Genomic DNA, 27,768 nt, shown 5'->3' with positions numbered 1-27,768 from the left:
GGCTACAATGGTGTGTTTTTGTGTGGGGGGGTAGGGAGGGTTGGCTATCCACCATAACAGTTTTACTTTTAAAGAATCTAAAATAGATATTCCCTAAAGAAATCTTCAGTTTTCTGAAAAACAACACTGAGAAAGTGGTGAGCAACAGAAACGCAGAGAGCTTGACTTTGCAGCAAAGAACGAGAAGCCAGGCAGGAGAACAGCAGGAGGAGGTGGGGGGGACGGAATGCATTCACAGTCAGGGCCGGGAACATGACTCATGGGTTTATCTCTCATACGCTGAGGGCTCTCTGAGAGGGAGAACGGGAGAGCACAGCAAGATTCCTGGGAGGGTGGTGGGAACCTGGGGTGCCAGCGGGTGGGGACAGTGACATCACAGTTATAATTCTGGGGACAAAGGGTGGCAGGGCCTCTGTGTCAGAGCTTGTGAATCCTTGCTCTGAGATGTCTTAATCTAAAATGGGTCTATACCTCTTAGGGAATAATTAGAGTGAATATATGTGATAAATACATTAATAAGGAAATCATTTAATGCAAATTAAAATAATCTAAGATGAGAATATATTAAGGACATTTTGTAGCCTGAATGTGTATTATCAAATACAGAACAATGCAGAACAACAGTAGGAAAAATGTCTTTTTAAAGTGGAGTTTTAGACAAGCAATGTTTTTGTTTAAAAAAAAAAAAAAGTAATTCACCCGTCTGTGAAAATTAATTAGGTAAACCTCGACTGAAGAGTTTTTGATTTTTTTTCCCATTCACCCAATTCCATCGGTGTGTTCCTTCACCTGGAGCTGAGGCTTCATTTCGTTCCATTTTTTCTGTAGACCTAAAATGGTCTGGAGGCTCCCCCCAAGGTCAAGGGCAGACACAGGCATAAGTGCTTCCTGAAGAAGGTTTAAGTTGTAAGTAGTCTGAAATAAACATTAGATCGTCATGTGTTTGTTGTCTTTGACACCAGCAAATACATAACGATCATTCCAGTGATGACTGGTATGTCGTCGAACTTTTCCATCCCCATGAAGACACTCACTACCTCAAGTGAGTTTGTGGCTCTAAACCACCAGTGATCAAAAGCGCAGGCCCTGGGTTTCCTTTACTTGTTTTTGGTTTTAGTGTGGTAAATATATATATAACAAAATTTACCACGTTAACTAATTGTTAACTGCAGTTTGGTGGCATTAGGACATTCACATTGGTGTGTATCCACCACCACCATCTAACTCTTTATCATCCCAAACAGAAACTCTGTACCCGTTTACCAGTAACTCCCATTCCCTCCTTCCCTCAGCCCCGCTAACCTCTATTCTGCTTTCCCTCTTTATGAACTTGACTCTCAGTACCTCGTGTAAGTAGGAGCATACGACATTCATCCTTTTGTGACTGGCTTCTTTCCCTTAGCATCATAGTTTAAAGTCTCTTCTATGTTGCAGCATACGTCAGAATTTCCTTTGTTTTTAAGACTTAATAATACCCACTGCATGTTTCCGTACCTTCCTAAGTTGTTCTTTGAACGCTCCCCACTGCTGTTTCACAGGCTTGCTCGCAATGGCGTTAAGTTGCCATGTCATCCGAAGGTGGCTGAGTTCTTCTCTTGCTGCCTTCTGGCTTTCCATAGTGTTCTCCATAAAGTGCACTTCACTTTTTGCATTTAATATTTCATCCCTTTTAGCCTGTTAAATTAATAATCCATATAATGGTTTTTCTTTCCCAGGAGACACAATCTTTTGCACACACTATTTTAGGAGGCAAACACCTGATCGTAGCCAACGCAGAGCATGGTTCTGATATCAGGACATGTCTGGAATGCCTGTGCGAAGGCACAGTGGGGCTCTCAGAACCTATACTCTATGCTTGGATACCAGGTCCTGAGTTCTTCAACAGCCCAGTGGTGTTTGAGTCCCCACCCTCACACCCCTGGCCAGGGTCTGGTTACTTCCTACAGCTTAAGGAGTGATACAATGAGCATCAGGATCCAGAAATGTTGAAGTCAAGATTATTTTAGTGTATAAGTTTTGAAGTGTAGTCCACTATTTATTTTAACACACTCATTAGAATGTGTCGAAGTCTCAGTATCAGGAATATGAGGGGTCTGTTTTTCTCTTTAAACTAGCCCATTGTTTATACTACAATTATTTTAAATTTTCCTTGTGAACAGTGCTTGAAGTTACTCCCTTTTGTGAGAACTGAAATGTACGCCTATATATCTCTATATTTGTAACTCTATTATGCACCAGAATTGCAATATTTAAATTCAGAGCCCTCTTCCCAACTTCTATATGTTCTGGTTGACTGATTGGAAAGCTTTAAATAGTGCTTTTCAACAAGGGGAAATTCAATTGGAGGCAGAAGGATAAGAGAAGTAAACAGCAAGACCGTGTGTTTTCTTTTTTTTTATGTTTGCACATGAAAAATGTGATAGTTGAATATTTGGTTGACAAAACAATGGTTTTTACTTTGATGGCCAGCCTTTCTCAATAAATCCTTGAATTTCTAAGGAGCAAATAAGCCTGGATGTCCATAATTGCAATTACAGCTAGGTATCTAAAAGTCAAGGGATCTTTTAAATTGTAGTCAGAAGACAGTGTCATAAACATGTAACAATATTTTAAAAGACCATCTTATTTTTAAATTATTTTAAATGACATTAATATTTCATATTTATATTTTTGTATCAATTTAGACATAATAAAGTACAGATTAATTACAAAAGAATATAATTGCAGGTCCTAAGTGAGATTCCCCCCATGAATTTGGGGGTTCAGAAATAAAATGATATATGCTGTAATTATGGTTAACAAGATTCTAATATATCATAAAAAGTATTAGACAACTTCAGCAGAACCCATCCCAAATAATATTTTTTAATCTATGCTATAAAGTTAGGGTATCTTTCAACATATTATTAAGCAGCTATTAATCATAATATAACATATAATTTAAAGTAAACTTGGAAATTGCAGCATATCAGTGTCAAGCATAATCACCAGGATATGATTTGAGTGAGGTCTGGAAAAGGGAGAGCACAGTAGTATTTGTTGCTGTGTAGGCAGCAGGATTCGAGAAGAGTGATGATGTACTTGGCAGACTTAAATATTTTGACCACTCAGGAAGATTAAATAATTAGTCCAAGGTCTAGTTAGTAAACACAATACTTATTCTACTTCTGTGTCGGGTCATGGAAAAATGTTCCATAATCTTATCTAATAAGGTACCAAATTACCCATTTTCCATTTGAATTCAGGCACAACGAATGGTGTGTTTTGTTTTCTAGATACGTTGATAACAGGAAGGCAGTATCCTGGATAGCATCCTTGATATTCACAGCTATAAATTAGTCAATTGGCACTTACATCAAGATATCTGCCAGATTTCTCACCTAAATTAATTTGCCTGATCTTGATGATTTTTTTAGATGAACTGAAATTTTTTCAGTTTCAAGCTTGAAAAAATAAGCCACAGCAGCCCAATCAAGAGCAGAACACTCAGTGGAAAAGGCCAGCTGCCCTTCTTCCTTTTTAACAACGAAACTGGTTACCACATTTCAACAATAATGTTTGCTTAAAAGCCTAATGGTCCAAAAAATATGAAGAGAATTTAAAAAGCGTTTTACTTGCTTTACCAATAATTTCCTATTTCAGAATGTCACTGAACCAATAAAGTTAACTATTATGTGAATCTTAATTCTTATCAATAAAGAGGAATTTATTATATGAAAGCAGTAAGGACCTTGGGGTAAAGCATGTGTTTTACACATAATGTCTGAGACTTGATAGATGTGATTCGTGGGTCCTGCCAACACAGGACTACATGACTGGAAACCAAGAGAAAAGTAGACAACAGAAACAAATCCAGGCCCACATGTTGGAATTAGCCGACAAACATTTTAAAATACCCATGATTAGTATGGTCAAGAAAGTACAGGAGAGATGCAGAGAGGACAAGAGAGAGAATTTCACTGGCAATTGAAATCTAATAAAAAAGATCCACTGGACATTGCAGAACTGAAAAATAAATTTCTGAAATGACGTTAGTAATAAAAGGATGGACACAAAAATGTAGTTTGCAAATATTTGAATTCCCTTGTGAATACAAATTAGAGAAGTACACAATCATGAGATCAAAGACTGTAACAAAGTAAAAATGTAAAAGATGATAGATAGATAATACATGTTCTAAATGTTCCAAATGAAAAATAATTAGTTTCTACAGTAAAGCACCTGTATAATAACATAAGAACACGGGCAAATAGCTTAGCAAGTTGTCTCTGATGCTTAAGGATAGCATTAGATAAATTAGCACTATTTAATATTTACTTTGTTTCCATGTAGATTTAATAAGAATAATCTTCAAACAGCGAAGGTGGAGATAGAGTTAGATAAAGAGAAAATCGTAGCTCAAAGTGGATGAGATTAGTTATAGAACCTAACTCTTCCAAATGAATTCAGACTCCAGATTGAGACATCACATTTCAGAGTATTGGAAATTGCAGGTGTCAGTTCTCTTTGCAAACTGACAGAAAATTAGAGATGGGCCAGAAAGTTAGAGAAAGGAAAATGCCCTGATTTTCACAAGGGGGAAAAGGATGGGCTACATCATTTACAGATTGGTAAGCCTTACACTGAAAATCAGTGCAATAAGTTTATCGTGGCTCAAGTAGTTTGTGAGCACTTTGGAAAGAATTCTTTGATCACAAGGAGTCAACCTGATTTATGCCAAATTATACTTATGTAATTGATAGGATACTTGGTAGGCAGGCCTTCCTTGGAGCTGTCTCTCTCACCACAGACTTAGGAAAAAAGTTGTGAATTAGTGGTTGAAATGAAGTACTATTGGAAGTATCCATGATTGTTTAACAAACAGGTGAAGTGATGGCTTAATGGATTCAGAAGTCGACTTGCCCCTAGACACTTTTATTAAAAATTTACTTGCAGCCACAGAAGGCCTACTTATCAAAGGTATAGAATTAAATTCAGAAAAGATGGCTAATGCAGTAGATAGCAGGTTCAGAATTAGTTTAACAAGATGGAATCATGGGCGAAGACCAATAAAATGAAATTAAATAGGAATACATATAAAGGCCCACATTTGTATGTAGAGGATAAATGACTGAACAATGTAAGAAGGGAGAGAAGTAGCTCGGTAGGAATTGCAATGAAAACATTAGGGGAGTTTTATTTGATCACAAGCCTAATATGAACCAGCAAAGTGAAATTACTGCTAAAAATGCTAGCATAATGTTTCCTTAGTAAAGAATGATGTCCTTTGTTGTACTTTGTGTTGAAGTTGGACCTCACTTTTTGGTTACATTTTATGAATGATTTTGACAAACCACAGAAAGTTCTGGGAGGGAGAATTAGGATGGAAAGAGAAAAGACACTATCTCATAAGTGATAGGATTTCTCTGTGGTTAGCTACCGGAAAAACCCAGATTAGATACAGCAACTGTTTTCAGTGTTTGAAGGACTTTCATGTGTGAGAAGAATGAAATATTAACACTTTCTTCCCCTGTGTAGTTACAGAGGGTTAGAAACAGATATGAAGACAGATTTGGCTCAACATTAAAAAAAAAAAAAAGGTTTTTAGTGGCTGGCATTTTGTAACAATGAAATGAGCAGTTTCATTAGGAAGATACGTGAGGTATTAAAGGAGAGGTGGGTTAACCGTTTTTTTAAAACTCTGTACAGAACTTTATATGGATCAGAGGTTGATATAAAGATTCTAGAGTATTTTACAGATACAACTCAACAACTAAAATTTAGAGTACATTTCTTTTTTTTTTTTTTAAGATTTTATTTATTTATTCGACAGAGATAGAGACAGCCAGCGAGAGAGGGAACACAAGCAGGGGGAGTGGGAGAGGAAGAAGCAGGCTCCTAGTGGAGGAGCCTGATGTGGGGCTCGATCCCAGAACGCCAGGATCACGCCCTGAGCCGAAGGCAGACGCTTAACCGCTGTGCCACCCAGGCGGCCCTAGAGTACATTTCTAAATATAATGGAGCTTCACCACGAAAAGATCTGCTATAGTAAGAAATTCTTCAAAATGATGATTCACCCTAGATGTTGTCTTTAACCCCTGGAAATTTTGTAAGGACCTTGTTGCGTGCTCTCAAAATAACACAGAACTTTCGGATGGACTTCTACTGAGGTTTCTATGTAATAATGGCAATGTTGTATTCGAATTATAGTCCCTCTTCTTAAGAGTTAAAATAGCCTTCATTAGAAAAGAATAGAAGGTCTAAGACCAAATAAGCATATAAGTGCTCAGCTTTAGCACTGTTCTAGGTTGAATAAAGCTAAAAAAATAAAAAATAATATAAAAAAAATAATAAAAACCAAAACCAAAACCAAAAACAATTTTCTAACCAGCAAGGCTGATTAGCAGACAAATGGACTTATGAATTTATGGTTTTGACTTTGACAAGGAATCCTTGCAGAAGGTGTTAACACATTTCATGCCATTCTTACCATATTTATTAAATTAAGGAACTCAAGCCCTAGATCTTGAGTTAAAAAACTCCTCTTCAAAAATAGCTGCCATTGCTTCTCTGCGGTGTCAGATCGATGCCTGGCTTCAGCATCACCCTCTTCTTTCTGCAGGATTTCAGTTTGGTAAAACTCCTTTAGGTTCTGACACTGCTCCTGTACCTAAAACAAAAAGAAAAAAAGGAGAATGTAAATGAAAATTAAGAATACTTAAAAACGTTTTTAAAGAAAAATAGTAGATTCTAATAGAAGCCTATATAAAAATTGAACAGAAACTACATTTCAGAATTCTTTAAGTTATTATTGAACATTGTCAATTTACTGAAAAGACATGAAAATCTATTTAGGTTGTTGACAAATACGACTACTCCTCAGTAGCAAATTCAGCTGACAAGTTTGTTACCCATTAGCCCTAGGTACCATAGCCAAAACCGTAGTTATGTATTACATATGTGCATGTTCTGCAACTGGGGACAATTTGTGTCAAAGAGCAGTGTGATTCCCTTTAAAGCTGAGTTTTGTAATTCGGAAGGAAGATATACACACACGCACACACACAGACAGGAAATACAAATCAGAAAGAAAGAAATGCAGCCAGTGAAAAATTATTTGTAATTATTAATCACAATTTCCTTCTAATCAGTGATAAACCAGAATAAATACAATTACTAATTTTCTGTGCAGGTATTAATATTAAGATGCCTCCGTAAGCTTATCGTACTGAAGTACGTTACTTCACCTGCCTAAAATTATATTTTCTCATTTGCTAACCAATGTTAGCAGTACTCAATTATTTTAAATCACTCTCTTTGATCAGAGCTTATATAAAATCAAATGCACTTGTAGAACTATAGATTAACATGTAATTGGGTAATGTAGAAATAGTAGAAAAATTTTGACACAAGCTTTTATGCATTGTGAGTAATATTTAATGGCCAATAGAACAAGACTCAAAGAGCTCATAACTACCAAAAGCAATCTAAACAGGGTGAGAAAGTTCAGGCAATGGTTAGTATTTTAAAGATGTTAACATCATTCATCACTTAAATGAACGTAATAGGTGGGCCTGAAAACGGTGCTCAGAAATAGAAGTTCTACCCTCATTTCCCATTTTCCATTTATTCATGCTTCTGTTTTGCTGATGCTTGTTTCCTCAGCCTAGAATGAGCTTTCCTTAATTTTCTGCTCCTACTGATCCTTCATGAACTACCGAAAATGCTACCTCCTCCATGGAGGCTCCTAAGATTCCCTGGGTTCCCAAAGATAGTTCTGGAAGAAAAAGAACTGTAAGCAAATTATCGTAACACAAAGATAAGTATACACACAATGTTATGGACCTGCTGAGGAGGGACCACCAATTCTACTTGGAGTAAATAGGGAAGAACTTCCCAAAGGAAGCGACTTTTGATCTGTGTCTTTCAGAATGGTCCAGGGTGAGAGGCAGTCGGAGGGGATCCCAGATGGAAGGGTTAACAAATGTGAAGGCACAAGTGTGAAAACATGGCTGATTCAGAGCACGATAAAAGATCTTAGTGTGCGTGAAGTTCAGGTTGCACGAGCTGAGTGGTTAAAGAAAGAAACTAGAGGGATCACCGTGCTGCGTAAAGCTGGCCAGCAGGTTTCAACTTGTTTTCGACCGTAACCAACATGATGTGACAGATTCTCATGAGTCTGAAACAACTGATAGCTGTCACAATGGTTGAGAATCAGCGTGACAACTACCAGCTCTTCTGTGGTGTGTATGCTATAGGCTGGGATGTCAATTTGATGGGCTGTCGGGTATGTGCAACTCTCAAAACATAAATTTTAATTCATCCTCCTTTTCCAATGGCTCAAAAAAGCCCTGAATGGAAGAGAGAATGATGCCATTATAGGAATTCCCTTGAATCTGTACTAGTTTATGTTTTAAGGGAATTAATGATAAACTTTAATACTTCATCCGTTTTTGGTAAAAGTTATTTAAAATTTGAAAAAAAAGTTATTTATAATTTGTTTCACAAATTACATTTGTCATATTACCTGAATGTCAGGAGGTAACATGATCACATTTACTTTAGAATGACCATTTTTTGAAAGGAGTGAAGCAGAGAATTATAGGAAGAAGACCAGGCCAAAGACAACTTCTTTAAGCTGAACAAGAGCTGGTGAGGGCTTGAACTGAGGAAGTGATGGTTCAGGCAGAGGGAAAGGGGAATTCAGAAATCTTTTGGGTTGTCCCTATAGGTAAACAAGGGGTAGCATGACCTTTGATATAGGAAAAGACAAAAGGAAGGAGACTAGGGATTAAACTTCTGCTTTGACATTAACTAGCTGCTTGATCTTGGATACTAACTTCTCAGAGTCTCAGTTTCCCTGATTTGTAAAAGAGGGATAATAGTAGCTAAACATAGCAGTGTTACAAGGATTAAATAAATTCAGGAATGAGGGCACCTGGGTGGCTCAGTTGGTTATCTGCTTTTGGCTCAGGTCACGATCTCAGGGTCCTGGGATTGAGCCCACCTCTGCCTCTTCGCTCAGCGGGGAGTCTGCTTCTCACTCCCCGTCTGTGCCTCCCCACCACTTGCACTCTCTCTCTCTCTCACTTTCAAATAAGTGAATATAATCTTTAAATAAATAAATGAAATCAGAAATGAAAAGAGTGGGGCCTCATACAAAATAAGTGCTCACTGAGAGAGGTCTTAGAAAAGACTTTGAAACTTCTACATAGGACTTCTGAAAAATGATGGGGTCATTAATCCAGTGCCAAGATACAGAAGAAAAACATGTTTGGAAAATAGATAACTGGCAATGTTTTGTTGAGCTTTAGGAGCCTATAGGATATATAGGGAATTAGTATGATTGGAAGTTGAAAGCATTGGTCTGGGGCTTGGAAGTGCTGGGGCTGAGGAACCATTTTTCAGTTATTGGTGAATTAAAACCACAGTCAGGGGTGTGATTTTTGTACAGAAAGTGTATAGAATGCCCAAAAGAGAACACAGGTAAGAGCTCCATGACTCACCACATTTCAGAAACAGAAAACTAAATGAAGAAAAAGGAGAAGGAACAGATAAAGAAGTAGACGAGGTGATGCCACTTATGTGGATATCCAAATAAGGTAAATCTACAGAGACAGAAAGCATTTCCGTGCTTGCCTGAGGCTGGAGGATGGAAGCCAGAATTGACTAAAAATATGCAGTAGGCCTCTATTTAGGGTGATAGAAATATACTAACACCGGAGTGCAGTGATGCCTGCACAACTCTATAAATATACTAAAAATCATCACACTCTATAATAGGTGAATTTTATCCTCTGTAAATTGTACTTCGACAAATCTGTCTTTTAAAAAGTCACGGGAGGTGAGAGTGAGTGAGTGAAATAAATGTGGCAGAGAGATTAACGGGGAGGAAGACTGAAAATACAGCATCTCATTTGTCAACTAGCAAGTAGCTTATCAGAACACTTTTGATGGAGGGAAGAGGTGGCAAATAGCAGGACTAAAAAGAGAATACACTAGAGGCAGTGGGGTGAGGCTTGGGGAGGACAAGCAGGCAGAGGCGAGAAGTGTTATCTCCCTGTTCTGAGAATGCAGGTGCGAAGGGAAGGACAACTACTGAAGGGCAGTCTTGGTGAGGGCAGCACCACTGGCCATGGCTGTAGACCCATGAGAAGGAAGCAATGGAAAAGCAGATGTGAACAATTGAAGGATGGATCTAGCTGAAGCTCGCTTCTGAAGAGCGTAGGCGTGTGTAGGGAGGGACTGATGGCTGATTCATGTAGGACACAAATAGAGGCTTCACTTTATTGGCAACTGGGGGATGCCTCATGTCAATAGGTTTGGAAGTCGAAGGAAGTCAAGGTTTTTTGTGTCATATGTGTCAGTCACATACAAGGAAAGGGCATTGGCTGAGATTTAGGGATGGAAACTGGGGTAAGATGTTTGAGAATCACAACTGAATAGGTGCCAACAAGGGAGCACATGGGGACCCCAGCAGAGGCAGAGACCCATACATTGTAACGGTGCCAATCAGCACAGTTTTATGATTTTCTGTAGAAGCATCTGAAAGCTTGGAAATGGAAGCTGAGTAAACAGCATTGGGTTGGCCTGGTGTTGGGAATTGGCAGGGAGAGTCAGGGTGGACAGCAGGGACATGTTGGCATGGAGAGTGGGCTGGAAATGAATAAGTAGGAGCTGGTGAAGAAAAAAGGAAAGCCTGAGGGGGTCAGAGGGTGACGGACTGAGAGTACCACCAAGATGAGAAGGACAGGAGGCTCTACCAGGGAGGGAAACAGATTTAGTGAAAGCAGGGACAGTGGAAGGACATGAGGTCTTTCTGCAAAAGTGTTTCTTGCAGAGCTAAAGTTCCAGCCCTAGGGAGGCTCTTGGTCCCAAAGGCTAGAGTGGGCCATAGATGCTGAACTAGAAGCCAAGCAGGTGGATTTTTGGCAATGAAGACACAGAAAACAGGATTTCTTTGCACCTTGTCCACCATTTCAAGTTCTGAACAAAAGTGTACAACAGGATAATCCTGTCAATTGCAATACCTCTCCCAAATCATGAGGGGTTGCGGCTAAGAAAAACTAAATAAAAGTTTAGGTGACAAAAGGTGGAATAAAGACGTGGAACAGGAGGCAGTGGTCACCTGAGATTTGCAGGGACTGCTCGTGGCCTTCCTCCCGAGTGGTGAGAATTCAGAACATTACAGAATGAGAGCTGACAGAGGAGATGTGCTTAGGCAGGACACTGGTGGTAGGGGGGAAGGGTGACAGAGGGAAGGTGAGGGGGAGAAAATGGAATTTGAGCATGCTCCCTAACTTTGGTTGGCTTTACCCCAGTGTGGACCGCATGGGCTCCACCTCCCGCTAGGCCAGTGCCCGCCACTCTTAGAGCAGCAGAGTTCGCGTGCTCCTAAGTGGCACTCCCACCCTTTTCCATGACTGATGTCATCTCCCAGAGACTGGGACCTCTGCGAGCTGGAATCGTAGTCTACGAGAGGGAATTTCACAATTCTCTAGTACAGCCCTGTCAGAAGAGCGCCTCAGAAGAAGCTCTCCGAGGTAAAGCTGTTTGTTAAAAGGCATCAAACAAGACAGATCTGAGATGATCCGAAAGTCTGTAATTTCTAATTCTGTGTATGTATTTTAAATGAGTTGCACTAATTACATGAGTATTCAAAGAGATCCATGGTGGAAGATGACTTGTTTTTAAATAATTTTGTTCTATGTTTAGGATATTGTAAATGCTTGTAGGCCACAGTGAAAAGTGTTCCAACACAACCACTGTGCTTGTGAATATATCTTCTACTCACTTGTATTATTTTTTAGGAAAACAACCTATTCTTTGAGTCTTTGTATGGCGCCTTGGAGAATAAAGGGCCAGTAAGTGAGTACCTGCGTGGGAATGGAGGGTACGGGACTACCCACCGCGGCTTCTATCCCCAGAGAAGCAGGAAGAAGGCAGAGGCCACCTTGCTGCAGAAGGTCAGAGCGTAGGCACCGTACCTCTTCTGAGGACTTTAGAAATGCCACATAAGATTGCAGGACTTGTGACCTGGAGCCGATGCTTTGGCCAAGTATTTTTAATTCTTCCTCTAGCCATTTAGCTTTAGAAGAAAGCAATGCCACTTCGTCAGGTTCAAATTCATTTTTCTCTGTCATAAGTTTTGCAGCTGCTTCTAATTCATGTGCTGTCTCCTATGAAAGCAAAGCACAGGGGGTCAGAAGCTGACAGGGGAATCATGAACATTCACATTTCGTTACCTTCTGCACATCCATCTATTACAATTATTAATTGAACTTGTACCAGAACTCTCCTCAATGAAAGAAAGGCACAACTTTCAAAACTTCAAAAAAAAAAAAAAGTTACCTTAAAATGAAAACCATCTCAAATTATTCTCTCACTCTCTCAGCTCTACTTTTCATTTGGAGCATTCTATTTTTTGCGTCACAAAGAGAGAAGAAAAGCTGTTTGGTAGGAAAAGTTATAAAACAAAATGGCAGAAATGTTTGAAGTAATTTATTCAACAATTATACATGAGGATTACTTTCTGAAATTTAACAATAGCTCTAGCAAATTCCTAAACTAATTTTGTTATACAAGAGATGGCAAGTCTATAGAAATTGTTTACTCCTTGTTTAATTTATAAAAAATGGCATGTCACCGATGCAGTCTTATTTAAATCTCTATCTAGAAGGGGTTTTGAACAAGGGTAGGGAAAATGTTATATATGAAACCTAACGAGCCCACAGGGTTGCTCTTCTGGGTTTTTTTTTTGGAGTGCAATTTCTGGCAGGTAAAATCTCATGGAGAGAATGATAAGCAGGTATGGTAGGCATAACATCTACAATTGCCACGGAAAGAGCCATGTAAAATTTTATGGTGAGCCTGAGCTAGGAATCAAGCAAAAATGAAAGAAAAAAAACTTCACTGTCATTTGCAGCAAGAAGGAATTGCTTCCCTGCCTGTATTTAATATGCTTCCCAAGTACTGCACTGAATGAAGCTAATTTTCATTTCCAAATGTTGCTTCCAGATAACACTCTGGGTAGGAGGAAGCAGGGGAGTTTCTCCCTGTGCCATTTCCTCCCGCCTTCTAAAATTCTTAAAATAAAAAAAATGAAATTGAATTCAGACATATGTTTTATTGTAAACATTTGAAACAATGATTAAAAAAATTCCATGTAAAAAAATCAATTTGTCTTTGACAAAGGTCACCCAAATGTGAAGAAGGTCCTCTGGCTGAGAACCGATGGAGTAACAAGGCCATTGCCTACCAACCTGGGTGAGCCTGGAGAGGTGCTAGACTCACCTTTCTAAACATCTGCTGGGGCCGGCTGGGACTCAGTGCAGATGTAGAGCTACCAGCAGGAATGTCTAATCCTAAATCCCAGGGGAAAAGGGTGAGGGAGAGCTAGAGAAGGTGCCGGGATGAGGAGGGTATTTTCTGTCCCTGAACATTGTGCTTGCAACAAGATTGTGTTTTTATTTGCTTCCTGGAATCTTGCATTAACGCATGTTGCTTCTGGGAATTTTCTTTTGTAACTTACTCTAGCAGAAACTCACAAATAGTCTTAGAGAAGCATTCTCCCTGCATCCTGTGGCTTCCCAAAAGGAGTTGCCAACATCTCCCAGGCAAGGAAAAGGGGCCAAATGAGTGTTTAATACTACGTTACAAAGTTTCAGTGAGCTCAAATACCCTTATAAAAAATAAATACTTATATACCCACATATGTATAAATAATTTAGATACACATAATAGAAGTTTTAAGTCATTATTTACCACAATATTAATTTAGAATTGCAACCCTCAAGAGAGCTAGCATTAAGTTTTATAGCCATGGAATATAAAGAAAAGAAATCGTATTTACAAAATCATAACCATAAAAATAACTCCTATTTAATTTACCTTAGCTTGGTTATCTAGTTCCAAGTATTTACTCAAAATCTTCCCTGATTCAGAAAGGCTGGAACCGATATCCATTGCATTAGAAAGTACTGGACTGATCTTCTGAATTGACATTTCCACCTTTAGCAATAAAGAATATATTGCAGTCTTAGTAATTGTATTTGCATACACGTTTGCATATGTATAGGAAAGATAAATACTACTCTCTCCAATCCCGTTGTACTTTAAATGGATATACCAATTTTCATCTAAAAATAGTTTTAAATATTTTAGAATGCCATGATTAAATTAATAATGTTGCTCTTCATATGAGGTAATACTACTGACCCACCGAGAGAGGGTATATGTTTAAAGACATAAATTTATTAACAGACATATATTTTATTAACAGCAATGAGATATAAACAATCACCCACATCTTCTAAGAACTTATCACCTATATTACCTAGAAAGGACAATGCCCTTGCTAACACATCAGCAGAGATGAAATTTATCTGATTAATTAACTCATAATCATCCACTATAAGTTGAATGGGGCCCAGTTTACAGGCACATCTTGAAGTAAAGATCCAAAGCCTGGGTATTAAATCACCCTCGGGGTTGCTATATTTAGGGACCCTGGGCAGGACCAAACCCTGTACATGTGACCGTAGAACACAGGGACATGCTTGGGCCATGTAATTGATGAATGTGGGGGACTATGATTTGATTTTTAGTACACACTAATCAATGGAAAAGGACTCTTTAAAGGATTCTATTAACATCCAAGTTATGTTCTTCATCTCCTGGCTCTCCCCAGAGTCCATCCTTCCCACAGGCAAGTTGGCTCTGAATTGGCAGGAAGACAAGGAGCAACAGTTGTCTGAGTTCCTACTGTGTTGTCCACCACCCCCAAATTAGCTTGAGTCTCAAGCTCCAGGGAATGTGGCACCACAGCTGCTGCCATATTTGGAATCTCCCTGGACCCAGCCATCAGAGCAAGTCTCAAATTCCCAAGTTTCTGGATCAATAGCAGGGGGAAGGCAATGTAGATAGAGACGTGGTTATTTAATGTCCTCTCCTGTGAAGTCTACTAGTTCTACTTGTTGAAGTCAGTCGTATGACTCCACTGTAACAGATGAAGGCAGCACTGAAAATCTGAGACCCAGCAGGGGCATCAAGGTTCATTAGCATTAACGTCACTGAGATAGTTTTTACTGTATGTCCCAGCTACACATAAGCAATTTTTTATTTAACCAAATAGTAGCTGCTTGGTTTTATTCCTCTTTGAAAATAGGAAATACATTTCTCCCATACTGAGCCATTGTATCCACTCTGCAGAAAGAGGATTTTCACATGTATGTTTTTATTCAGAATGACCACGTCCTCTGTACTGACCTCCTTCAACAAAGTATGATAATGACAATTTATCCCTGGAAATCCCTAAAACATCATTTTTGGTATTTACGTGGCATCCTTGTGTGGTATGATACCATGTTAACTGAAATTGTGCATCCTGGAAGCAGGCAAGGACCCACATAAAACAAGGACACAGGCCCAATATGCACACGGTTGGGTTCTGTGCAAAGCAAGTGCTGCCTTTGTGTGTGCATGTTCAGGGCTGGCTGGCGTGGTGGTAGGATGACACAGCAAGTCTCAGCAACCCGGGACATGAAAGGTTGCTGAGCAACACTGAACTATAACTCTATGCTGCTCAATGATAAAACCGAATGTTTTTATCATTATCAAGCCAAAGGAGACGTGCCGAGACCCTCCCACCGTGCCCCACGCTGCAGGTGCTGTGCTGTCTAGGATCACCAAGGAAGGAGTTGCATCTAGGTAGGAGCCAACGGAGGGCACATTGAAGAGACTACCTTCTTGAGGAGGCCCTCCACCGAGGCAGTTAGCTGCTGTTTCTTAAGAGCAAATTCTTTGTGCGCGGAACACTGTTGGGTCAGATGGTCCACTCGTCTCTGAATACATCCCATCATCTCATGGACTCCGGTCCCCTGAGAGCTGAATGCAACAAGTCAGCCATTAGTTCACTCCGCCCTGACAGAGAAGCCCCAGGAATAGGGAACATTTCAAAGTGGGTCTGCTCTTTCATGATAGGGATGAGTCAAGAAAAGTTATCAAGCTTCAGGCTTTAAGATAACAGAAGCTAAGTAATACCAAATTATGTTCCCTTGTTTAAATCAGTCACTCTTGAGGGAAAAGATGAGTTATGGGTTTTTGCAACCAGGTCTAGTCTTCTTTTGTAAAGGTTTACTTTTTAATATTTCTCTAAGATATTTTGAGAACCCTATGGCAAAAAGCACAGGCACATCTTGAAGTAAAGATCCAAAGCCTGGGTATTTTTGCCAAGTATGTTTGCCAAGAGTTTTCCTGGGGGTGTGATTTGAAAGCTTCATTTATCTAAAGATGCTCTTTGAATAGAAATGTGGATCAGTCAATTAACAAACCATTTACTAATCCAAAAGGGTAAAATATTTATGTAATACTAAGTTCCTTGTTCTCGATGATGACGAATGCTCAAGGCTATATTCATTAAGTGAAAACCAAGTTATCACCAACAATTAGGAATCTAATGTACTTGTTCATAAAAAAGAGACTGAGCCTCACATTGTCATTTTTCACCTCTCATGTGAAAGAAAAAAGTGACACAAAAGCTCATTAAACGCACATGCCTTTAGAACAACAAATGACCTTAGATTCAGATCCCATTTGCTCTGGTCTAAAGATAAATTAGCAAGTTTCCTACCGATGTCCAACATAGGCCCACCAGTCATGCAAGACAATGAAGGGAGGCTGCTGGTGGAATGAGCACCTTTTAATTTGTCCACCTAGCCCTAAGACAGAACCTCTCCGACTACATAAGAAATTGAAGGCTTTAATTTTGTGTCAGTCATTTCCTTCAAATACTAATAAAGATTAACATGATAACTCTGAAATTTAATTACCCAGAGTTAAAAAAGATCTTGGAGTGAGGTATAGATTTCAGTAATTTTACCTCAAATAATTAATTTATGACTCTGTAAAAACGAATTTAATTAGTAATGAAATGAGGGCGAGATCCCATATGACTGAGAGGTAAAGTAACTTCACAGGAATGACAAGAAAGCTGCCAAAGGGGTGAGAGTTCATCAGGCAGCTTGAGAATCTTGTCGGATGTGCGTGGGATTCACGTGTGGCCTGTGGGTACCACTGGAGCCCCAGAGAAGTTTAACTGGGGAGAGAACACGAAACCACTGTGATGAATCTTATTCTTGACACATAATGTTCTACAGATGCTACACTTAAAACAATTAGTTTTGCATTTTAATAACTCAGGGACGGTTGAAGAGTATAATGAAGAAATCAGGAGGGTTTTACAGAAACAATTCTAGTGATACTTGAGTCCACAAATTTTGTAAATAAAAGCAGTGTATTGGTAATACCAACCATATTTTGGTTAGGTTTTAGACTTTGGGACATTATATACTAAAAAAGCACTTGAAAGCCCAGTTGTCCTATGTATTATAAGTTCCAAGCTTTCTGTAGAATATGCAAATCTAAATGAGAAAGACCAATAACACAGAAAAGGGAAGTAGTAGCAATGTGGAAAGAAGGTGCAGAGAGCAGTTTGTGAAAATAAACATGTAAACATATTCTAAAAACAATGATTGAGTGCTACTGTGGCAAGGCAGCATTTTTAATGTTTTAAGTGGTCTCCTTTCTAATACTCATAACTGTCCTATCATCTGGGTGTAATTGTTATCTCCATTTTGCCGATGAGAAAACTGAGGAGGGAAAAGGCTCAGTAACTTGCCCAGGTCACCGTTATTAAGTGGCAGACCTGGGATTTGAACCTGTTCATCTGATCTCAGAGTCCACACTCTTGACACATGACGGGATGAAAGGGTATTCGTCCTCTAAGATTTCACCTTCCCTCGAGTTGACTGTTAATGGAAACAGGATTAGCCTGGCTAGCATGTTCTTTTGAAATTGGCTGGCTTCTCCAAAGCAAATATCTGTCTGTAGTTTGCGAAGTGGCCACTAGAGGGACACTTGTCCAAGTTCATGCTTTAAAAGAACCTTCCAGCACAGAGAACAGAAATAGGGAAACAAAACCAAATCAAGCATTCCTTTTGTGAAAATATTGCTCTTTAGCAACTTACAATTTTAATTTAGATGAATCACAACCAAGCAAATGCAATCTCTCTGTGTCTTTGGAGGACGATTCCTTTTCAATTTTTCAATGACCCTGGAGGTTTGGTCTTATTTTGTGGTGATTTGTGCCTTACCATATATATCTATTGCATTGTAAATTCTTTTTTGGGGAGGTGGCTGGAGGGGCAGAGGGAGAGGGAAAAAGAGACTACTGGAGCCTGATGCAGGTCTCGATCCCACAACCCTGAGATTATGACCCCAGCCTAAAACAAGAGTTGGGTGCTTAACCCACTGAGCTGGGCAGGTGTCCCACATTGTAAATTCTTTAAGGGAAAGGACAACATTCTTTTCATCCATATATCCTCTGTAGCTCTGAGCACGTTGACTTGTTAGTGGATCGATGCATATTTTCAAATTAAATAAAATACACTTTAATCAAAATTTAAGGGAAGAGAAGATATAGATTTAAGAAGAACATATGCACAGAGAGTTACTGTATAAAAATGTCACTAGTGAAGTCTCCAATAGTTTTTAAACAATGATGATTTTGCCCTTTGCCCACTTACAGAAGTTTTAAACTATCCAAAGACTGCCCATTTTCTTCTTGGATGTTTGGCATTTATCATTAGGTTGAGTGACCTCTATTTAAAGCCTCAGAGGGGCCCACTGAAGCACCTGGTTTGGCTGTGTGTTCCTGCCTGTCCAGGGTGAGCTCCACTCTTACTTGCGGCTTAGACCCCTTCCTCAGTACAAGGAGTTCTGAATTATCTTGCTTATCCTAGCCCGCTCTGGTTTTCCTTTCCCTGTGTCAGCTAGATCATCTGTCTGATCAGGCAGTAATCTCTTCCCTCTCCCTGATTCCCAATGGGCATATATCTGTCACACCTCTAACTCAGTACCACTCCCTCCCTCCCTCCCACAGTTCTTTCTCACTGAAAACCTAATGTGCAGGTTACAACCAGCCTTCATTCCATTAGTTTCAATTAGAAACATTAAACACTAATTCCAGACTTTTCTTTTGAACATTCCAGAACATTTAAAAACATGTATAGCATGCATATTGGCAATTTTCTCAGAGCCTGAAAAGCAGATGGTTTGATCAAAGGAAAAATATGACCTCACTCTCTGCCAGCAATTCTTACATGAACTGAAAATAAATTACTAGAATTCCATCAGTCACTCAGGAATGAGTCTTATTCCTTCCCAGGAATATTCACTGAATGATAGGGCAAGAACTGAGGGCAGATCACAGAACTTGGCTGGATGAAGTGCCCTATCATTTCGTGCTGACTCTGAAGCCACCTGCTGGTGTACTGCCTCACTGGGTGGGAGAGGGGCTGACAGCAGACTTCTGGGTCTAGCCATCTGTGGCTCTATAATTTGCATTGTATATACCGATTGATCTTTGGGTTTCCTCTATAAGAATGGATTAGATGGCGCCTGTCTGTGGCATGGACATGAAGTACACTAGATTATTCCGATGTTGACTTTGACTTTTCCAAGCACCACAGATACTCAGAGATGACAGACTGTGAGGCCTTCTTCAGACATCTGTTAGAAACTCCATCGTGGGAGCATTTTCTCCCCTACTCACTGAGCCAGTAGAGGAGAGGGAAGGGGGAAGAAAAATCCTTGACTTTTTTTTCTAAAGAGCAGAGACATATTGACTCCTGGCTCAAAAATAGACGGTTCTATTTGTTGAACGGAAGCAGTTGCCCCATCTCTGCATCTGTTGCAAATTGCGGCTGGGGGAGGGGAGCAAATCCCAACGTTAATGTGGTCTAATGATTCTTTCCGGAGGACGGCAAGTTGCTTTCAAACCTTTCATAAATTACTATTGGCAGCCCATCTGGATTAGGAGCTGAACCAGATGGTAAGCACTTGACAGCTTACTCTCTCATCCGAAGGAATCAGCTGATCATAGTTTTCTTTTTGTCTATGAACAAATTATACTCTGAAAATGGAAAAATATATATATTTTCCTTATTTTTAGCTTGCTGCTTCTTTTTTGACAGGGACCTAAACAGTGTCCCTTCATGTTCACAATCTTTATTTTGGAGGAAATAACGGCTACTGTCTAATTTTCATCCCTACTTTGAAAAAAGTGCCATCCATACCGTAGAAGGGAAATAAATGTGTGTTTCTACAGTTTTTTTCCTCTGACTTAAGTTAGTCACATTGCGAATGCCTCACCACCAAAAAGCAGTAAGTGGGGCTGAAACTACGGGTCTCTGGGGTTCTGGTCCAGATGCATGGCAGGGAGAGCCACGAGCTCCACTCCCAGGAGGACACAAACAGCAAAAGGTGCCCTATGAGAAGGGTACCATAGCTAGGATTCTACCTGAAAAGAAGTTTGGAAAACACTATCGCCAACTGGTGCTGGGGCCAAGAAATCAGACACATCGGGGCAGTTGGGAACCCCGCCCCACCTCCTGCTGCCTCTCTGAGAGCCACAGCGTCTCTGTGGGTGACCGTGACCAGACAACAAAGCTGGAAGGAAGACCCTCAGTTCAGGGGGAGTCATGGCAAAGCTGTTATGGAGGAAAGAGCGAAGAGTAGAGAACAAAGCACAGAAAATAAGCGAAGAACAAGCGAGTACAATCAAAAATTTCAAAACACAAGAGGAATATAAATCCCAACACAACATAGCTCAAAAATCGAGGGATAAATGTACTCTATCTGAAAGGAAAGTCAAGTAGAGCAACCTGAAAATGACCTTAACACAAATACACCTGAGATCATTAGAAAGACAAAGAAAAAACCAACACCCATGATAAAAGAACAAGAAGCTCTGAAACGAAAACAGTCAGAAATAAGACAAAAGTAGATATAAAAAAAGTGAGTTAGAGATCTCAGAAATGAAATCAATATGGTTATGAAAACTAGAAGAAAGAAAAAAAAATCTACCAAAGAGAAAACCAGTGTGAGGGATTCCCTGAGGGCACAGGGCCAAGAGCTGAGGGTATGACAAGTGGGAAGGCAGTTCAGAGTTCTGAGAGGCAGACCCAGAGGCTCTGACTTCTCTACCATGAGTTAAAGGAGAAGAGAAAAGAGAAAACAAAGGAAAATCAATATTTAAAGAGATAATCACTGAAAATTTTCCATGATTGATGACATAAATCCTCGGGTAAAAGGCACACAGCAAGAACTAAACAGACCGATATTCTCATTTAAGATATTTTGGAAAATATGAAATTATATTTTAATGTATTTCTTTCCAAAAAGTTTTTCTCTTTGCAGTCTTTTCTCCCTCCAAACTTAGAATGATACTATCTACACAATTTGGATCCTGACATTACATGGCAAGGCTACTCTCTGTCTTCAAAGAATCCTCAAAAACACACTTTCCATATTGGCTTAGAATATTCCGCAATGTGCCTGCCCTGAAACTATTCAAACATTTCCCTATTTTCTGGGACTATTTAGGGGGTCTTCAGGTTTACAGTATTATAAACAGCACAGTGATGAGCATTTTATTCATAAATAGGCCTGCCCACTTCTCTCCCTTGCTCTTGTCTGTTTTGTTTTGTTTTCCTCTCTAATCTGAGAGAGCTTCCCTACAGTCATCCAGCATACAGATTTCTGCCCCTTTATCGACCTTCCTCTCTAGAGTCTGCAGTTCCAGATCTTCTTACTCTGGGATGCTTGCTACCTCACATTACATCATCAACAGCATAAATGAATACATTCAAATTGTAGTGAGTGACTCCTAGACATTTTACCAGGAACCTAATCTAATTACGCCTAGATTTAAGGGGAAGTGTGAACTTTGCATGTTTTCCATACTAACAGTTTCAGAATCATAAAAGCCTGTACAATGTTACCAGGCCAAGATTTGCAGTTATGACATTTACTCAACCCCTAAAAAGAGCAACTTAATACACACTTGAAAATATTTGGAAAGTGGCTGAGTTAACAGCCATCAATGAGAACTAAACTTTGTAATATCCTAAATTTCAGTATCTGACATTTACCATCTAAATGCATCATCAAACTTTTATTGTAAAAAAGTTATTTTAAGTCCTTAAATGCTTGGCTGAACTCCTCTAAATTGCAACCATAGATTATCAGGTGAAGGAAATTTCTGTTTTTGTTTCTTTGTTTTGTTGGAGGGTGGGGATTATTTTTGTTTGTTTTCCACTTGGGATTTTTAAAAAATATTTTTACTTTGATAAAAGCTTTCTTTTAATATCATACCAGCACCATAACATTTCAAATCAAGCCACCTAGTTTGTAAATACTAAGATAAGGAACATTAAAAAAAAGGTTTCCCACCTGGTTGAGCTTGAAGGCTGATCTCAAAACAATGTCATGAGCTGGAAGAGGAGGCGACACTGTTACAAGTCGAACAACTAAAGAATGATTCACAACACCACCGAATGAAAAGTGAATCCATGAGATAGAGCTGACCAATAGAAAGGAATTCAAAAAGTATTGGATAGTAGATATTGATTCTCTTCCTCTTGGCTAGATGTAGAGCCTTCATCCATCTTAGGTTATCAAATTCAACAATGGCCTTCTTAAATCCTTCACTTGACCTATCCTGATCATAGAATCTAGGGATCGTGTCTCCCTTCTGTGAAGAGGTGGACTCAACACCCACTGCCCCTACGGCTTCCTCGTGCCTAGAGCACACTCCCTTTTGTTGCTCCTTGATTAGCCATTAGTAAGGTTCTAGAGATTCAGGGCCAGGTTTATATATCTTTGACTACCCTTGAAGCTTGGTGCTGGTATGTCATATGTGATACCTATTCATAAGTTCAACAACTTTTTAAAAAAACTGAAAGAAAGAGAAACTTTGCAGGGAAGAGGAGACTTGAGTTGAAACCTAGAGTACAATTTAAGCATGCCAGAATTAAAAAAAAGAAAAAAATCCATGTGCCCAGCCTCCTCATTATTGGTTAAAGTGGAATGAAAGGAATAGACAGAGAACTAGCCAGCTAACATAGTGGTTCAGACCTGCATTCCGGGACTCACTTCACCTCTTACTACCATGTGACAGGTGGCAGGGAAAGTTACTTAACCTCTCTGTGCCCTAGCTTCCCCGTCTGCAAAACAGAGGCAATGATAATAGTAGAGCTCATAGCACAGGGTTGCTTGCAGGACTAAATTTTTTATTTTATTTTATTTTAAGATTTTATTTATTTACTTGTCAGAGAGACAGAGAGCACACAAGCTGGGGGAGCAGCAGGCAGAGAGAGAAGCAGGCTCCCCGCTCAGCAGGGAGCCTGACACGGGACTTGATCCCAGGACTCTGGGATGATGATCTGAGCCAAAGGGAGCCGATTAACCAACTGAACCGCCCAGGTGTCCCAAAGGACTAAATTTTTTAATGTATATAAAGCACACAAGTGTACAAGTGCTTGCCATTGTTGCCAATGAGTGTTTGAATAGTCTAACTTGCAACTACTCTGACCTTGTCTTCTGCTCCTCTCTCCTGTCACCTTCTCCTCCAGCCACACTGCCCTCCCTTCTGTTACATCTTTGCTGTTGTTCTGCCAGGGCCATTCATCTCCCAGCTATGTGTGTGGTAGCTCCTTCTCTTTGAAGCATCTTTCCCTGACTGCAATGTCCACAATGCTCCCTTCCCCACAGTAACTCTCTATCCCAGTTCACTTCTAGAGCACTCATTGCCATGGAAGAGCATCTCATCTCCTGATTCAGCTGTTGGTTGGTTGTTTCTTCCCAATAGAATATAAACAGCTTGAGGGCAGACGTTTCCCCTACTGCAGTAGATGCATGGGAATACCGGATTTATAAAAGATGCTCAATAGTATTTTTGGGATACATAAATGACTAAATGAAAGAATAATGTTCTGTCTAAAGTTCGTTACCATTCACCATATCAAACAACAGAAGTAGTGGTGGCCAACATAAATGAAAATTGTGAAAAGAGAATGCAAAACCCCAATTAACTCCTGTTTTTATTTCTTTATAAAATATAAATATATGAAGATTAACACTAAGTAAGTAATAATAAGTGTTAGATCAAAACAAACAATACTTAAAGTTATATTGCAGGAAATGCTCAGTCAGGATGAGGTTCATAAGCTTAAATTCACCATAACAAGGTAGAATGAAAACTGGTACAGTCTCTTATGCAAAGATAGAGATTGAGTCCACACTGAAGCAAGTTTACTTGTAAATCTTAAGTTAATTTTAGCAAATAGGAAAAGGCGAATGGATATTGCCCTAGATGGCCTTGTACGTTTTTTAGTTCCGCATTGTTAGCTATACAGAGAGAAATGAGGAGGTCCCTTGATTTTGCCCAATTATGGAAAACTTCACCCTCACACAAGGTCTCCAACCTAGAACTTCCCATCACCACAGCTTCCTGTGGCTTAAGGAATGCAGAATTCTGCTAGTAGCAGGCCCCCTTTGGCCTGTCTTTAGACGTGCTGCTCAAAGATGATGCCAAGTGAAGCTTCGGAAGAGGTGAGGGGGGCTGGAAGCAGGAACTTTAGCTTCACTGTAAGTCTAAGTTTGACCATTATCAGATGCAGGAACTTGGATCATAACTAAGTGCAAATGTTTGCACTAAAATATCTTTAAAATTAAAGTGTAGTTACGTTAGATGACAGATACTACACTTTGAAAAGATAATAAATTATTTAGCAATGATTCAGAATTATCACCCGATTACAGGGAAAAAATATAACAGCAAGGGAACATGTAAACAGCCATTACTTATTTTGTGAGGCTGCTCAACTTCAAAGGTGCTTGATTCCAGGATAGAAAAACAGTGTGGATCTGTTCCTAATAAGGCAATAGTTACAGAAAAGTAACAATAAAGGTCTTTACTGGGAAGCATCGTCTCAGATAAATGTGAACTTCTGACGTCCTATTTTGTTGACTAACAGGAAAAAAAGTTAGATCTAAAGGTCTCTGAAATTCCTATCTGCCCCGATACTAAATTTGGCCTTTTATTACCTTAAAATAAATGCTTATCTGCCCTATTTCAAATATAGCCTTCCCCGGTTTGTAAAAAGGAATATAATAGGGTGCAGCTGACTCTGTTGTGATTATTTGAAATAGCCATGTGACTCTTCGTATTTTGCTTTTAAATCTCTTCGTGAAGAAGGTTAAAAAAAAAGTGAACTAATTGCTAAGAGTAGTGGTTTTATTCAATTAAAAAAAAAAAAAAGCCCTCCGTTTTACAGAGGAGGAAACAGGTTCAGAAAAGTTAAGTTTAAAAGTCATGGCATTGTTTTGGTCCTAAGAATGCATGAAATAGAACTCTTTTGGTACTAAATCTTAAGTTTCTTATCCACACCTGTTTTCAAATGTCTGATTATGGGACCTTAGTCATTTGTGTCCTCGTAGTGTGGCTGACGTTCAGAAGTCCAGGACGCCATTGCAATGTTCAGGGACATGTACTTTTCTCTGCTGAAATTGGCAGTATGTTTACTCCCATTGCCAATGTTCTAAATTCCACCTTCACTCCAGTGTCAGCAACCTGAAATCTCCTTCTTAGGTTCTGCTTCCTTCCTATGATGGTGACCCACACCGTTGAACAAATGAATCATTAGATGAGGAAAGGAAGCAAGTTTCAAATGTAACGCATGGGATTGAGGTCCGTAGCCATGTGTGGCTTTAGTTTGCCACCAAGCTTCTAATGCATTTCAGTTCAGTTTTTAATGGATTTCTATTCTACGTCTACCTTCTGAATCAAAAATGTCCCTTGCCAGGTAACAATTTCACTTTACCTTCAGTTCCTCCTACAAAATGGAAAAATAGTATTGCTTTGCAAAATATTGTGAAATCTCGGGGCAACCAAACACCTTGGAACTACTATGAAAGCTTGTGTATCTAGGATATTGACAGAAACCATACTGATACTAATAATTATTTTTTAATCTAGTTACCTGACAATTTTAATTCAGGTTTCTTGAAACGGTCCCTAACTATTGCTTCTTCTACTAAGACTCAGTCTGCAGTCTGAAGAAAAGAACTGTAGATGCCCCTTCAAAAAATAACATATATATATGATTATATAATATATACATATAACATGATTATATTATATTATACATGTATAAATTAAGATTGGAAAGAAGGCACAAAGAATGAGACTAGCTAAGTAAATAAACATGTCGACCATGACAAAGTAGGTAGCCAAGAGCAATTACTAAAGCCCTGAAAACAGAATTCGAGATAAAATATAAAATATAAGCACTTCTCCTCTTATATTTAAGTACTGAAGATGAAACATTACCAATTAGGGCAAACAGCATAAAGCTTAAGGGTAATAAATTGTGACCAGCTTTCCAACTCCAGGAGCTAAGCATCAACACTGAATAGGGAGCTTCAGTTTCTGGCCAGAAGCAGGGACTAGATTTACCCTCATGCCTGAAACAACTAGAAGAATAGACAAAGTATATGAAACAATAGTTCTCGGACACTGAACAATAGGTAGCCCAGGACGGTGATGCCTGAGAGAAGGGAAGTGATTGAGATATGTCTTATGATTACATCAGCTTACCACCTGAGAGGCAATTTCTAGACCAAAGCTCAGGGAGGTGGAACCCAAAGAGAGCCCCGAGGTTTTGCTAAGTTGAGGAGACAGGGCTCAGGCTTTGGGAGGCTGAGGCACCTGGAATTTCTGGGGCAGTGTACCAGAGACAGACTTCCAAAGATCTAGGGAAGGGTCTTGGGCTGCCGCCTCATCTACCCATGCATGAAAGGAAACTGCCCAAGGCCAGGGAAAGCACCACAAGTAAAGAGTAGCCTAAACAGAGTATCTGTGCTTTGAGACTCACTTGCAAAACTGACATGGGACCATTCCCCAAATTCCAACTGGAGACCTCACCAACTTAATCCAATCATCACATGACTCAGATCAGTGTCTGACATGTACCCTGAGTCCAGGCAGCTCACAGGATAGTTTCTGCATGGTGCAAGACACATACACATTCTGGAAGACTGGACCTTTAAGCAGGGGAGAAGAGAAAGGAGTGTGCCCACACTTTGGGGCCAGACATGGGTGTTCTGTGGCTCCTGGAGCAGAGCCAACACACCATCACCTGATATATGGCTTGGAGTGAAAGTGAAGACACTTAGTAGCTACAGTTGTTAGTTTTCAAAAGGGGAGAATCATTTGCTCTTCTCATAGCTTCAGCTGTTTGGCTCCTGTTGGAAGACCCTGGATTATTTCTGATCTTGGCTTTACATAGTCCCATAGCAACCATCACAAGCCCCTGGCTAAATATCTCTGACCAGATTCAGACTGTCTTCCGAAAAGAAAATTCCCTAAACCCAAACTTACCAAATCAACACTTTTTAACACATCTAAAACAGAGTAGAATGAAGATTTAAAGAGAAATCGTCTTTTTAAAAAAGTAAAATATGGGGAGGGCACGTATTGCATGGTGAACTGCGTGTTATACGCAACTAATGAATCATCGAACTTTACATCAAAAACCAGGGATGTACTGTATGGTGACTAACATAATATAATAAAAAAATATTTTAAAAAAAGTAAAATAAATAAATGAAGAGAAATAAAGTAATTTTTATCATATTTGACCTATTTAATCATTATTCAAATTTAATGTCTTTGAGTTTCAAGAAGATTGTTGATATAAAAGAACAACAACTGGATTTATCTCATTTGCACAAATCTTTTTGTCTCCTTCTGTTAAAATGTAAGGCCTGCCTTCATTTCTTCCTAGATAATATACGGTCTACCAACTGCCCCAGCATCTAACTTTTCTCTTCCAATTCTTTTCTTTCTCATTTGTTCCCATTGCATCCTCTTTGTGTTTCTCAAGG

General features: G+C 39.4%; 1 protein-coding gene across 1 annotated transcript in view; it reads right to left on the bottom strand.

Annotated features, from left to right (window-relative positions):
• CCDC141 (coiled-coil domain containing 141) overlaps positions 1-27,768 on the bottom strand; it is a 181,367-nt gene that overhangs the window by 40,411 nt on the left and 113,188 nt on the right. The window contains exons 9-14 of the mRNA XM_008687200.2: positions 15,723-15,864; positions 13,870-13,989; positions 11,967-12,158; positions 6,470-6,649; positions 1,495-1,674; positions 790-915 (exon numbers count right to left, since the gene is read on the bottom strand). Coding sequence (XP_008685422.2) covers positions 790-915; positions 1,495-1,674; positions 6,470-6,649; positions 11,967-12,158; positions 13,870-13,989; positions 15,723-15,864 — 940 coding nt within the window. The remainder of the gene's footprint in view (positions 1-789; positions 916-1,494; positions 1,675-6,469; positions 6,650-11,966; positions 12,159-13,869; positions 13,990-15,722; positions 15,865-27,768) is intronic.

The sequence above is a fragment of the Ursus maritimus genome, unplaced genomic scaffold (genome assembly GCF_017311325.1).
Source record: "Ursus maritimus isolate PB19 unplaced genomic scaffold, ASM1731132v1 scaffold_1, whole genome shotgun sequence".
Taxonomy (NCBI): Eukaryota; Metazoa; Chordata; class Mammalia; order Carnivora; family Ursidae; genus Ursus; species Ursus maritimus.
This window is presented reverse-complemented; position numbering and strand designations above follow the sequence as displayed.